The sequence below is a fragment of the Corvus kubaryi genome, unplaced genomic scaffold, assembly GCF_017639235.1.
Source record: "Corvus kubaryi isolate FWS band 111438036 unplaced genomic scaffold, C.kubaryi_AGA036_p1.0 37398, whole genome shotgun sequence".
NCBI lineage: Eukaryota > Metazoa > Chordata > Aves > Passeriformes > Corvidae > Corvus > Corvus kubaryi.
The window spans coordinates 29,585,860-29,600,665 of record NW_024581137.1 but is presented as its reverse complement, the minus strand read 5'-3'; the positions used below and the strand labels follow the sequence as shown (position 1 = coordinate 29,600,665).

The window sequence follows — 14,806 nt, the reverse complement described above, 5'->3', positions numbered from 1 at the left end:
TCTTGGTGTGGCTTCTGGGGACGCCAGGTATATCCTCTTCCTCAATTAATCCAGTTTATTAGAGACTTAGAAACTAGGAAGGTGGTTGTGAGGGTGTTTGTGACGGTGTATTGCACCTCCACTGCCACTGCCCTTAAAACCGCTGAGGATTACTTGAAGGTGCCTTTTGCTTACCTTCTCCCTCCCCCTGCTTGTGTGAACCCACAAAGTGGCTGTTTCTCACTTAGGAGGCTGCAGGGTTTTTAACTACTTAATCCTTTAATCCCTGCGTGCTGTAACTGATACAGGAGTGGCTGCCCGTGGAGGGCCAGAAGATAGATACATTTGTATTTCCAGAAGGTGTTACTGCCATAGTCAGTGGTTAGGTATGTATGAGAATGACTCGTGGATGTTTTCATGGGTCACTGTCCCAGCAGTGAAAGTGATGTTTCTGGCAGGCTCATTAGGCAGATAGAGCACTTGGGGGGAAAATCAGCTCTTCTCACAGAAAAAGGCATGCCAAAAAAAACAAAGCAATACCAGCAGTTTCATGCTAAAGAAGCAGATGGTGTCAGTGGGACTTTTCTTTCAAGAGAGATTATCTTAGATAGCAGTATTTCCACAAGTATTTGCTTTTTGTCATCTAGATCACACCTTTGTCATTGGGACATTATTTTCTACCATCTTTCCCCTTTTTCTCTGCTTCTAGCTTTCAGTTGTTTTATTTCTTAACTCTCTCTCCTCAAAATTTCCAGTTACTCATTTTTCTAATGGCGTAAGCAAAACCATATATCTAAAGTTTTACATCTAAATTATTTTGTGCAAGCAATTTAAACAGAAGACAAAGATGTTTAGATGCACTGCACACTTGCTCTGTTTGGTGTAGGCAGCTTAAGTTCATATGAGCATGGCCCAGTGTACTGGCGTAGGCCCATGACATGTTGCAATAATTTCAGTAAAATTTTAAGTTCCAAACTTGTGTTCATCTTTCTCTACATACGTATTTCTGAGGATGAAGAATGCAGTTACTATCTGTCTCTTTAGTGTGTTTGCATGTTTAAGTGATTTTCTATATCAAGTTTTTAATATCGAAATTGGGATACAGATAAATTTATTTTTTGTCTTAACAGTGGTAAATATTACTGAGTCATGAGAGGACGTCTCAAGTACTGGGAGATGTTGTGACGTCTGTTATTTGTGTTCCTGTTTTCCTGATCAAAGAACCATAAATTAAGCTAGGAACTAGGAAATAAGAGGACAATAACATTCTGAGATCAAATGGGGAGTAAGAAGAAATGTTTTAAGTCAGCTTGAAGTCAAGACTCAGCAGATATCTGTTGCTCTATTAGCTGCCTTCCCCACTGCTGACAATTCAGTGCTGTCTGCAGATGTGACAGACTGTCAGCAGCAGACCAGTTCAGATAATGAGGACATAAAAAGATGCCACACTCCCTGTGTGGGTAGAGTTCCTTGATTTTCACCATTCAAGATTTCCAGATCACAGGAGGTGATGAGAAGCCCTTGTTGTGTGCTTTTTAATGTTGCATGCATGTGTTTACTTGTGTATATCTTCTATGCCCAGAATTTGTGCTTAAAAGACTTTAACGACAAAAATAGTGTGGAACATCCCATTAGGTCTGGTCTTGTGCTTATTAGGTATTCTGAATTTCTGTTAAAATAGTTGGGAGTTCTTACAGATATCATAGAAGTACAAAATTGTGAGCCAGAGCTACCCTTTTCATTCCTGGAATCAGTTTGTGTCTAACAAAAGCAGTAATGTCTGTGCTTGGCTAACAGCAGGGAAGTATCAGCTTGGAGAACGTTCCGTGGGTGGTTGGGAACTACTCTGAAGTGTCTTGGACATTTTGTGACTTCCTTGCTGAGGTTTTTAATTGTGATGATAAAAGGAGAGTGCTTAAATTAATCAGCAGTAAAAATCTGAAACAGCATCTTTGAACTGTATCTTTTGTTCTTTTTCATGTTTTTAAAATGGATTTATAAAAGATTTTTGGGTTTTCCTATCACCCAGTCTCCCCCTAAATATTATTTCACAATATCTGGAAAGTATAGAATAGTATCCTTAAACAGCAGAAAAGGACAAGTTTGAGCTTCTTTTGAAAAATATTAGTAAAACAAAAATTAGACTAGTAGCATCAACAGTGCTTTAAGTAGCGAGGGGTATGTATAAGATGAGGGTTCTGTTCAAAACATGCTGCAGGGAAGTGCAGTTCAAGAACACCAGAAACCACATTCATGCTAAGAGACTTGCAAGGAGAGCGTTTCAGAGGAAGGGCAAGAAGACGAGGCTTCAAACTCCATAGACGTGTGATTTCAGACCTCCTAAAACATTTGAACAAATACAGATTTCTCAAAATTAGAGTTGATAAATTTTTTGGTGTCCTTCTCATAGAATCCATCTCCATCTTGGACTGCAGCTTTAAGTTCGGCTTTGCAGCTATCTTGCTTTCCTGGCTCAAATTTGACATGAATATGTATAACTGTTCATGATCTACACATTACTGATAAAACCTAATGGAGGTTACAGCTCAGAAGTATGTCAGAACCTGGTCTGTCACGTTAAAGTGGTCGGTGTGACCACTTTCTAATCAAAATCCTCATCTATCACTTATATAGAAGCAAAAGAAAAAAGACTTAAGTGGGGTACACAGGAATCTGAAGCTGTTTCCTCTTTATTCAGTACTTCCAGTAAAGAGGTCTAATTCTGATTTTTTTTTTCTTGTGCAGATCTCATTTTAGTGTACAGTATTATTGATAAAGCTTTTATAAAGAAAGCTTTAAATCCACTGGCTTCCAGTTTACCCTAGGGTTATATTAAAATTCTGTAAAAATGTTCTGGGTCTTCCATATAATGTGACCCTGGAGTTCCTCTGCCTGCACCATTATACACACCAGTTAGTTGCTGCATTTGGAAATAAAGCACACCATTTGTTTCTCATTCATATATTTAGAAATAATAATTCCGTTCTTCTGCATCCCAAATTTTCATACATTTTGTGGTTGGGTCACAATTTGCTGAAATAAAATTACACCTTGAGATTTTGTAGTTTCATAATTGTTCTTTTAAGCTAAAAGTGCATCTTGCAGTATTTGGCTGAAGCCCACTGAAAAAAATTCCGAGTGATTTGTCTGTGGCTGAGTCATTCAGGCCTGTGTAAGCTGTAATTTAAAGCCAATGTTATTACGTAAGTACTACCGTATGAATGAGGTTTTTTTCAGTTCTGTTCACTGATGCAGAGCAGAACTATTCATAAAATACTGCATGAGATTTAATAATTTCATTAGTTACCTGGATTTTTAAAACATCACTGCATTCAGAAAGCTTTACAGTTGTTGATAAGCTGCTTAGATATCTCGGAGATCTCTCACTGACCATGGTAACAAGCAAGGACAGGGACATGTGTAACATTCTGTCCCTTGGTATGGGTAGAATCTGGTAATTAAGAAACACCCTTAATGTGAAAACCTGGTGAGAATTTTCTATCAAAACAAGCTGTGTTGCTTTAATTGCATCTATTGCTCATTTAGGAAAGAAAAAAGGGTGTCCTTACAGCAGAAGGTCATGACACCCTTTTGGAGGGGTGCCATTTCTTCTTTCTTGTGAAGAAGAATATGAGAATTCTTTTTAACTCAAGAAATTTGTATCTGCAGTACTTTTTTTTTTCCCCTTCTTCTGTGGTGATGGTAGATTTGTAAGCAAACATCTGATGGAATCAGCAGCTTTTTGCATTGAATGAAGCTGTCATTTATTGTCTCACCTCTTTTTTCCCATCACCTATATTGTGATCACTAACAACACATTAAGAAAACATTATTGTTAACAGTAATGCCATTGACAAAATCTGATTTTGCATGACTTTTTTTTCTGATGTGAAGGAAAAAGGGCATCATTTACTTCATCAGTATGCTCTCAAGTCAGTAATTTTAATATATGAAATTAAGATTTTAAAAATAGACTTAATTGCCATTTTTAGAATTAAAAGGTGTATATGTAGTTCTGATCTTCCAAGATGAGATTTGTAATTTTTTCTCAAGCTATTTGTTTTCTCTTGTAATTAGTACTGAGAATGGCAAGGTCTTAAATCAGCCTGTGTGCCTGTCTATCCTTTGTCAGCTTTATCAAGAACTTCTGAACTTGAAATATATTTCTTATTTTAGCCAGTAAAAAATCTGTTGTAATCGTGATGTGTTCCCTTCCCTAAAAGAAAAACAGGAGACTTTCCCATCCTTTTATTGTTTGCATGAGCAGTAGTTTTTGAAAGCTAGAAATCAAATTGCAACTCTGTGTGGCTTAACTGGAAGTCTGAAGATTTGAATAGGCAGGATCCTGTCTGCGATCCTGTAATTTCTGTGTGTCTCAAGCCTGTGGCAAGTACTTTTATCTTTACATATACATACATGTATTTGGAGAAGACAGGTCTTTTATATCTAAGGCCATATTACCCACAGAATCATAGAATGATTTGTGTTGGAAGGGTCTTTAAAGACCATCTAGCTCCAAACCCCCTGCCATGGGAAGGGACACCAGGTGGCTCAGAGCTCCATCCAATCTGGCCTTGAACACTGCCAGGGGTAGGATATCCACAACTTCCCTGGGCAGCCTATCCCAAAGCCTTGCCATCCTCACAATAAAGGATTTCTTTCTAATACCTAATCTAAACCTGCTTTCTTTCAGTTTGAAGCCATTCGCCCTTTTCCAGTCAGTACCTACTCTTGTAAATAGTCTCTATCTTTTTTGTAGGCTCCCTTCAGGTACTGGCTTGTGTTCTTAGAGAAAGTGAAATTACAAGGGGTCAGTGAAATGACACTGTCATGCTTCTGGATAGATTTTGATGTGATTGCTCTAAGTTGTAGTGAGACTTCTCAAGAAATAAGAAATTAAACTGTTAATATTGATTTCTACCTGTTGTCTACGTATGCCTCAAATATATTTTTTTTCCTTGTCTGGCCCACAGCTCCTGTTGTTTCTTAAAGCCTTTACTGAGACGGAGCAGACAAAACTGGCAATGCTTTCTGGCATCCTGCTAGCCAATGGAACTCTTCCTGCTACAATTTTAACAAGCCTCTTCACTGACAATATAGTCAAAGAAGGTAATTTTCCATATCTTTTTTCTTATCTTAGCTCTTTCATAGGAGATGTATTTTATTGCAACATATTATATATGTTGCAGTAAAATGAAAGTTGGAAACTTGTGACTGTACAACAGAAATCAGTATTTTAAAGCAGAAGCATTTACGGACAGCAGTGCCCAACATACTTTGTGAAATCTAGTAAGAGGCCAGTCAGACAGAAGAAAGCCACAAAACAAAAACAAACCCCAAAAGATTTAGGGTTTTTTGGAAGTCATACTTGTGTATGCAGAATTGTAGAATGTATGTATTATTGTGGCACTATAAAAGTGTGATGCATATGTATTCCTGAGATATATGTGCTGGCATTCCTTCAAGTGTTGCTAATACCTCGTGGGTGAGAAGTGGGACAGAGATCCCATGCAGGCCAATGGGATACTGCAGAAGAAAACTAAATGAATCCCTCATTTTGCCTTCACACCAGTAGTGATCAGTGACTGATACAATTTCTCATGAATCTGTGTTTATTATATGATGAATAAATTAGTTCTTTCAGCCTTAAGCCTTTTTGAGATTACTTTCTTAAGGATTTTTGTTATGTATTTATAGCCATTTACCTTGGAGTCCTGATTTTCCAACTGCTTGCTTAACTATTTCTTTCTCTGGTAGTTCTGGCATGACTATCCTGGCATGATTGCAAATGTACTGGTAGTGTTGAGCAGTTTCATGACTTTTTTTGGTTTTGTTAAAGAGTTATATATTAGCTAAAATGTATTCTAATTTTCATTTTAAAAAAGCTATTCTAACTTCATGTTCTCGTTTGCAGCCATTGCTAACCATTACATTTGTTTTTTAAGTGCTGCAGAAATAAAAGCCACAGCTGCAGCTTTGCTCTGTCATCACTCGCAGCTTTTGGAATCAGAATTAAACAAGGATAAATCTCAAACAAAAGCACTAATCCACGTTTTTAGGGTGATTGTCTGCAATGTGCTTAAATTAAAGTCTTCCTAGTTATGGGAAGACAAGAAGCATCAGAAAACCCAAATTTTTAAAAATCATGTAAATTGTTATATCTTACATTTAGCATTTTAAGAATACAATTCTTCTTTGCATTATGAACTTATGTTTCTAGGAGCCCTAAACTTTTGTCAGAGCTTACATATACTTTTGGTTCTTGGTTTATATATACTAAAAATGCATCCGTGACAGCATTTGAGGAAAGATTGTTCAGTGTCCCGGAGTAGATATTTTATGCAAGAATAATTAAAGATGCAAAGGTAGTTGAGAAATGGGGAATGGAGCAAGGCAAAACAAGTAGATCATACATGAATAAACTCAAAGCTTTCTTTGATTTATAAAAAAACAATGCTGCAGGCAGGTGAGTTTAAAATACACAGGGAAACAATTAGGTGAGCTGAGGAAGTTGTCGATCAGCATGGAACTTGTAACATTGGGTAGGAAATGGCTGAAAATGAGATGAGGGTAGATTGTGTGGACAGGAGATTACTCTGAATTTTATATATAGATGGAAAACAAAACTGTCTTTCGTGGATTGCTGACATACTTGTAGTAGAGGCAGAGAAAGGTCTAGGTGGTGGTGGAATCTTGTCAGGGTTAAGTGTACCCTTCTTGTCCCCTGTGCTGGCGAAGTAGTGCAAATGCAAAGAGCACCTAATGGGGTTAGTCAGTAAAATAAATGGCTGAAATTACTTACTGCAAATAAGAGGGAAAAAAACAAAGCAAACAAAAAGAGAAGAGTTATTTAAAGGAAAAGAGTGGCAGCATGTGCATAGAGTATAGGAACAAGCCAGTGATAAATTTGGACTTTAAATGAGAAGTTTGAAAATATGTGGGTAGTGAAGCTCTAGGACAGCCTCCCTCTGTCGTGGTGTAATCCCAGCCAGCAGTCAAGCCCCACACAGCCACTCACTCACTCCCACACCAGCAGGATCAAGGAGAGAATGAGAAGGGTAAAAGCTGGAGAACTCGTGGGTTGAGATAATGACAGTTTAATGGGGAAAGCAAAAGTCACACACACAAGGAAAGCAAAACAAGGAATTAGTTCATGGACAGGTGTTCAGCCATCACCAGGAGAGCAGGGCCCCATCACACATAATGGGTACTTAGGAAGACAACAGCCATCACTTAAAATGTTCCCCCCTTCATGCTTTTTCCCCCCACTTCATATACTAAGTGTGATGTCATACGGTCTGGAATATCCCTGTGGTCAGTTGAGGTCACCTGTCCTGGCTGTGTCTCCTCCCACCTTGCTTGCCAGCATGGCAGTTGGAAAAGCAGAAAAGGTCTTGGTTCTTTGTAAGCCCTGCTCAGCAATAACAAAAACATATCTGTATTATCAACCCTGTGTTCAGCATAAATCCAAAATACAGCCCCATACAGCCACTGTGAAAAAAAATGACTCTACGCCAGCTAAAACCAGCACACCTTCTAATACTGATACTGGCATAAAACTTACTTGTTTTAAGCTAAAACTAGAAAAAGTGTTGAGAATCTGTGTATTGGGACAATGCTTGGTGACCATTCCATTCAATTTTGAGCACATAAGCACATGGATATGCTGAAGTGTGTTTGCAGGGGGAAGTTATGCCTAAGTCACCTACTTGTTGACCTGGCTTTGTGAGTCTTGATTAGTCAGTTTGCAGCAGTTAGGATTGCAGCATCATGTCCAACATGTAAAACAAGCCCAAAGAAGTATTTGCAGGCCTCTCTTGGTATAGCATTGTACATCCCAGGTTCCATACAGTACTTCTCTAAGGATTGTGTCTTACAACTAAGCTCCTGAAATAAGTTTGCCAAAACTGCCATAACAGTCAAGATCTGTAAAGACTGTCAATGAGCTTTACAGTGGTCTGGGAATAGTCTCTTCTGTTCTTGTTTGGTGACTCATTTAGTCAAAGTATTCTAGAAATAAAAATAAGGAGTATCTATCTATAAAGTGGCTAGGAGTGATGAAGCTCCTTCTCACCAGTCGGTTCCCTCTAGCTCTAAGAGCTTCTGGGCTATCTGGGGGTGAGACAGAGAACTCCAGTGGCCAGCTGTAGCATAGGACCGTGCTTTTCAATATGCATTACCATTATCAGTGCCTTCAGTAGCCCTGATGTTGGTATGAGTGTAGTACGGAGAAACATAACTGACCAACAGGCGACTTTCCTCAAGGGTGAGCTGCAGCTCTGAGACCTTTCAGCTTCCTTCAGCTCCCTGCACTTGCTGCTTGCAGTGGAGAATCTGGAGCAGTTGTGGTGGTGGTGCAGCTCTAGGAAATAGGAGGTGTGGGTTTAATGGTTTATTAACTCCCCTGGGAAATCCACAGCTAGTGGAGGTAGAGTTCGTTTGATTTAATACACACAATACTAAGTTGTGCCTCGAGGAAAGAATTTTTTCACTTTAAAATAATATTTGTGCCTGGTACTACTGGCTACTAAATGCCTCTTAGGAGGATATAGTACAGTCAGTCACCTTGAAGTTGCAAATTTATTTAACCTTATTCCAGGATTTGCTAAAAAACATTTGAAGATACATTTTTTAGTTCTTATTCCGGATTCCTGATTCCTTTATTGTTTCGTGCCTTTGTTTCCTATTGATTTAATGCATTATTTTTCCTTTTGCATTGTTCTCAGTCTGTGAATTGTGAATGTAGGAAAAATAATTGCAAAGAAAATCTTTGAACAACTGGATGGAGATGGGCAATACCAAATGAAAAGATTTTCAAACAATCTAGCATAATGCAGAAAACTACTTTTGCATTAAAGAAAAAAATACATGTTTCGGCTCTACGTGTTTGGTTCTGTTGTCATAATTGTATTTTCATTCCATAGTCTTGTAACTTTTTAGTAACCTTGTACTTCTTACAGTCAACTCTAATTCATGTTGAAAATTGCTGAAACATGTTTTGTGCTTTTCTCTAACAGGGATTGCAGCCTCCTTCGCTGTAAAGCTTTTTAAAGCATGGATGGCAGAGAAAGATGCCAATTCCGTTACCTCTGCTTTAAGAAAAGCCAACCTCGATAAGAGATTACTAGTAAGTACAGTATATTTTCAATAATCCTTATCTCTCCCAGGGAAAAAGAAGGAAATGAAATACAGATGGTAGTTTGCTGTAAGCATGTTAACTCCCCCTCAGACTCTGTTAGCATTTCTAAAATGTTTTGAAACACAGCAATATTGTTATGGCTGTAGCATTGATACAGGTTCAGGAATATTAAGAATCACATGTTTTTGCATTCTGTCTCTTATTTTTCCTATAGTCAGATGCCTTCTGAGAGACTATATATATGGGGCTTGGGAATTAAGTAAATGGGTTTTTTTCCTAACCACTGCTAACAAAACATACCAGCAAATGGGCATGAGAAGTTCTATTTCTTAAAACGTTTTCCTTTTGTAAATAATATGTAAACTATAAGTAGTTATGATTAGAATGTAAGTTTCTGAAGTGTTTAGTGTAGTGAATGAGTAGTAAGCAACTTTCTGCAGCAGTAGCCGTCTAGGTAGCATAAATGGTCCTGCAGTGGTGACAGCAGACGTAGTAGGTGCAGTGCAGGAAGGCTTTCAGCCTTAGGACTCAAAACCTGTGTTCTGAATTTGTAGCAAGGTATTCAGAGAATATATGAATATGTAGCAATTTCATGTGCCTTTTTTTCCCAGTGTCTTTCTGAAGATCATTTGGGGTTTTCTAGTCGTCAGAAAGATTGCTGCTGTGATAATCCAGTCAAATACACACCCTGTGTCACACTGCCTGGAGACTCAGCAGTGTTTTCTGTTTCTACCTCAGTAATATATAATTAAGCAAGTATCTTTCAAAAGTGAAGCAGCCTCCCACTCCCCTCCATCTCTTCAATTCGTACTTGATTTTAAGTGTCCAAGTCGTAAATAATTTGCCATTAGGCTGGGAAATGGGCCGTTTATGGGGGGCGGGGCGGGGGGGGGGGGGGAAGAAAACTGCATCTTATTTGTATTTCAAGCTTGACTGACTTAAACTTTCAGCTGTTGGCTCTCATTACTCTGCTCTATTAAACAACTGTAAAGTATCAGATGATGTGGCCTAGCAAAGATGCCTTCATGAAAATTTCTTCTTAATCTCATTAGTCAGTAAGTAAACAGATGGAGAGTCTCTAGCTTCTTTGTTAAAAAAAAGTGCTGTCCATCCCACAGATCATTGTTAAGACACCAAGAATGGATGGTAAGCAAATGCCATTGAATGCTTTCCAAGATGGGGCATTTGCTATAGTAATTTTTAAGAATAATTTTAACTTTTCTAAGTAGCTGGACTTTCATAAATTGACAGTGTCTTTAAATTAGAAATGCCCACAGGAGTTAATGTTAACTGTACATAGTGGATTTTGTGATTTTTGTTAAATGATGCATTAATGGTAGGCCAGGGTGCCTGGGCCACTTATGTATTCTTGAATGTATTTTTATTAAGAGATAAATGTGTACATGTGCTGGGAGGGCATGATAAATGTGCTTTGCCTGTAGTGGCTTTGCCATCTATTCCTTTCTACTTTCCCTACAAGACTCTTGGAATCTAGAAAAAGTGTTTTGAGCAATGTGTGAGGACTGTTTTGAGCAATGTGTTCAGCTCATGGCTATTCATAAGTACATGCACTTCACATGGAGTGGGTGCTAGCTTATTTCCATAACTGGACATCATTTTTTCCCTCCACTACAGTGAAACACTGCTATATCAATGAACTGTTGACTTTTCCAGTGTGGATACAAGCAGTGTTTTAAGTGAAGTGACAGGTTATTCCCACTGTTTATTCTTAAAAAATGTTCTTTCCATTCTGTCAAGAGTCAAAGTTGGTTATTTAACAGAGAGTATTCCTGTCTTTTTAGGAACTATTTCCAGCCAACCGGCAGAATGTGGACCATTTTGCCAAGTATTTTACTGAAGCAGGTCTAAAAGAACTCTCAGATTTCCTCAGAGTTCAGCAGTCACTGGGGACTCGTAAAGAACTTCAAAAAGAACTACAAGAACGTCTGTCTCAGGAATGCCCAATTAAGGAGGTAAAAGTGGTTTTTTACAACTTTTTGTTTATATAATCACAATCAAAGGCTTAAATCAACATTTGGTAGAGAGCAACAGATTTCTTCTGTTTTTTGCTCTGTGTTTAAGACTAAAGCAACCAAATATCATCTGGATTTACAAGTGCAGATGTCTGTGGGGCGTGGGGCGGTTTCCTTCATTTATGCTTGAGAATGTATTTCCTTTAATTGCATAAATGTTAGGTTGGAGGGGAGGGACAAAACCTGTAGTCAAGTTATAGTAATGTCTCTAAATAAAAACGTGCCAAATACTTCCTTTTTATTATTCTTGTTCTAATTCTGTTTCTTAATACTTCTACACTGTGGTGTTAGTTGTAAATGACTACAAGTATTTGGAAAGTCAGCATAGTTTCTGGTTCATTGGAAATCTCCCTTTTTTCCTTCTCCAGGTAGTGCTTTATGTGAAAGAGGAAATGAAAAGAAATGAGCTGCCAGAGCCAGCAGTGATTGGTCTCCTGTGGACCTGTGTCATGAATGCTGTGGAATGGAACAAGAAAGAAGAGCTGGTTGCAGAGCAGGCCCTCAAACATCTAAAGGTGTGTGCATGGGTGAAAAGGAATAGGAAGCTGTGAATTCACAGAATAAATTCTTTGGCTGTCAAGTTTTTACCTGTTTAAATCCAGGAGATTTAAATTTTTGAAGGCTGATGCTGAGCATACTAAGTGTTTTGTATAGTCTGACATCAGGCAAATGGATGCAAAACTGAGATAGTTCAGATCATTGAGTGCCCTGAGCCCCACAGTGCAGAGAGCCAGGGCAAGCCAAGGTGGTCCCAGCCTGAGCACCTCCCCCTTGTGCTTTCCCAGGGTGCTGGGTCCCGAGAGGCTCCTTGCACTGGGGACAGGGCTAAGCAACTGCTGGGACTCAGCCTGTTCAGACCTGACTAGTAAATCTGACTAGTAAGCCTGCAGGAACTGCCTTTGCAATGTCTTTGCCAGAAGCAAAGGCATTTTGGGAGCATGGTGGGGCGGCACCTGCGCTGGCTTTGCAGAGAGCTGGTTAGATCCAGGCAGGATGTGAGGCCAGAATCTGTGGATCGGTTATTGCCGATGTCGGCTGTGGGAGCTGGATATTCAGCTGTCACTGTTATTCCCCAGAGAGCGGCGAGTCACCACACAAGTCCAGGTTGCAAAGTATGGCCAAAGGGACCTCATTTAATCACCTATAACCTTTATAGCATGGTTCACAACAGAGAAATTACATGATTGGCCTATTGACCCACCACCTGCCGAGGTGATAGGTTGAGCAGTAAGACACCCATTTCCAAATATTATTCTCACAAGACTGAAAACAATTCCACTGTCTCACAACAACCTGCAGGTGCAGAAATGGTTTACATTCTTACAAACTGTTGTCCATATAGTTCTCATGAGAATGAAAGCTTTCACAGAGAAGCTGTGAGAAGCTGGATTTCTCTAACTGCTTTCTTACGAGAAAGCAAAGTTTCACAGGAAAGTTCCTCTGCTAGCCCTTGCTAGCATCCACACTCAGCGACTTGTCAAGTGATATGCCAGGAGCTGGCTTGGGACTGTGTGTACATACAGTGTGGCTACTCTCTGATCCAGCTACTGTCCTTGAGGATGAGGGAACTGAATACATAGAAAGACAGGCTGCAATACTGCAGTACCACCATTGCATGTTGGTACAAAACTCTCAAGACCTTGGGATAGAAAAGAAACCCCAAACCAGTGCAGAGGCATCAAATCACTGCCATCATTGGTATTCCTGAAGTAATTGTGCAGTGCAAGACACTGGATCTGAGACCAGAGGCAGAGGCTTTTCAGCAGACTTAGTCCTTTGAAACAGGTAACTTATGACTAGAAGAATACTAACTCATAGCCAGGGCTTCAAAGGTTTGCCTTGGAACAGAAGCAATCTGGGCTTTATTTTTTATGGTAAAATAGATCTTTCTTCATATTGGATGTCTCTACATGGTTGGGTGTTCCCATGTTGGTTTAGCTCCTACTGCTGCTGTCCTTTTGTCTGAATTCCATTTCCCAGTCGGTAATCCTAGAAATGCAGTTGCTTGGGATATTGTGTAGTCTTTGATGGTAAGACTGAATGCCTTCAGGTTTTCTCAAGTGGCTCAAATAGCAGTAGAAAGACAAGATAGTTTCCAGAGGGGGGCGAGACATTGTTTTTCTTGTTCTTTTGATGTAAAATTTGATTATCTCTCTTTGAGTTGTAACAAAGTATCCACTTAGATTTATTGTCTAGTACTGCAGGGCAAATTAACAAACACTTTATTGAATATTTGAACACTGGGAAAAGAGAAACATAGCTGGCTTTGTACAAATACTGTTGACTGGATGTTTAGTCCTATGTATCTCACTGATCCAAGCCATCAGCTATATATGTATCCCCACTGAAATTAGGTAAGGCATTTTGCCTATATAAGATAGGCATCTTTCTAGCTACATACACTTTCTAAAAGAGCACAAATTTGTATGGCGTATTTACTATTTGCACTTAGAGGTAAGATTTTAATAGAAGCAATAGAAATAGAAATTTAGACTTTGATAGCTGCTTCTTTACAGTTCAGTGCTCAAAAGTGAAACAGCATTTTTCCCATCCTTCCTCTTTGGACAGGTGGAGACAGATCTTGGATCCTTCTCTTTGGGCTCTCAGCTACCTCAGTGTATGAGCCAACTCCAGAAACTGGATTAGCAGTGTTAGGGTGATAGAGAGCTTAGTTCTGTGCCCTCCTATGTCTCAATGTGCCGGGAAACAGTCAGAGAGTTGCTTTGACCTGGTGGTGTGATTGGGATGTGTATAAATACATAATTGATGTGTGATGTGTCACATGGTGGGATTTATTCTTGTATGGCTCTAGCTGGCAGGTAACTTTCACAAAGCACATTGCCAGAGCTTTGACACCTGAGTACCGCTCTCTAACTTACCAGATTCTTTCAGTAAGTTGTACACAAGGCACCCCTGGAAAGACGTGTCAAAATACAGAGTATCAACCTAGTTTACAGATCTTAAAAAGGATGGGTGGCTACCTAATGACAAGGATGAGGCAGGCAGCCATGAACCAGAATACTCGGGCAGTGCAGTAAAAGTCATGTGTGCCATCCATATGGCAGGACCAGCAGGAGCTGACCTCAGGAGGAGACAGGGCAAGCTGTTCAACCCTGAATCTCACAGAATAAGCTCCTCCTCGTCCCAGTAACCTCACTGTGACACTGGGGCTTAGTGCCTAGGCCACCTCCAATGCAGAGAAGAGATGTTCTCCATGGGTGGGGAGAATCTTCTGGACAATTCTCACTGGAGGCAAGGCTCTGGAGAGCTTCACAGCAGTGTGGGTGCTGACCCCCTGCTCCCTAACATGATGCAAATGGAAAATAATGCCACTTGCTCAGCCACCTTTCAGAAGAAGGTTCCTTAGTCAGTTAGACATTTGTGAAACTCATAACTGTGCGCCTGTACCAGTTGAGAAGTGAGGGAGGAATGTGAAGGGAATAGAGTCAGATGTGGCAAAATGAAGATAATTTACTTCCAAACTGAAAACCTAGGATTTTTGTTAGAAGTTACTTAATGTTTGTAGACAGCCGCACAGCAGCACTTCACAAACATATGGATGGGGGTGAGTTCTGCTGAGGCTGTTAAATAAACCAACTGCACTGTATATTGCCCTGCCTCCCTGCAACTTGCCTAGATACCAGCTCCATGCTAC

The 14,806-nt window shown here is 39.6% G+C and overlaps 1 protein-coding gene across 2 annotated transcripts in view; it reads left to right on the top strand.

The window, feature by feature from the left end:
* BZW2 (basic leucine zipper and W2 domains 2) overlaps positions 1-14,806 on the top strand; it is a 58,181-nt gene that overhangs the window by 33,071 nt on the left and 10,304 nt on the right. For both annotated transcript variants that reach the window (XM_042043917.1, XM_042043918.1), the window contains exons 6-9: positions 4,953-5,088; positions 8,997-9,106; positions 10,921-11,091; positions 11,520-11,666. In XM_042043917.1, coding sequence (XP_041899851.1) covers positions 4,953-5,088; positions 8,997-9,106; positions 10,921-11,091; positions 11,520-11,666 — 564 coding nt within the window. The remainder of the gene's footprint in view (positions 1-4,952; positions 5,089-8,996; positions 9,107-10,920; positions 11,092-11,519; positions 11,667-14,806) is intronic.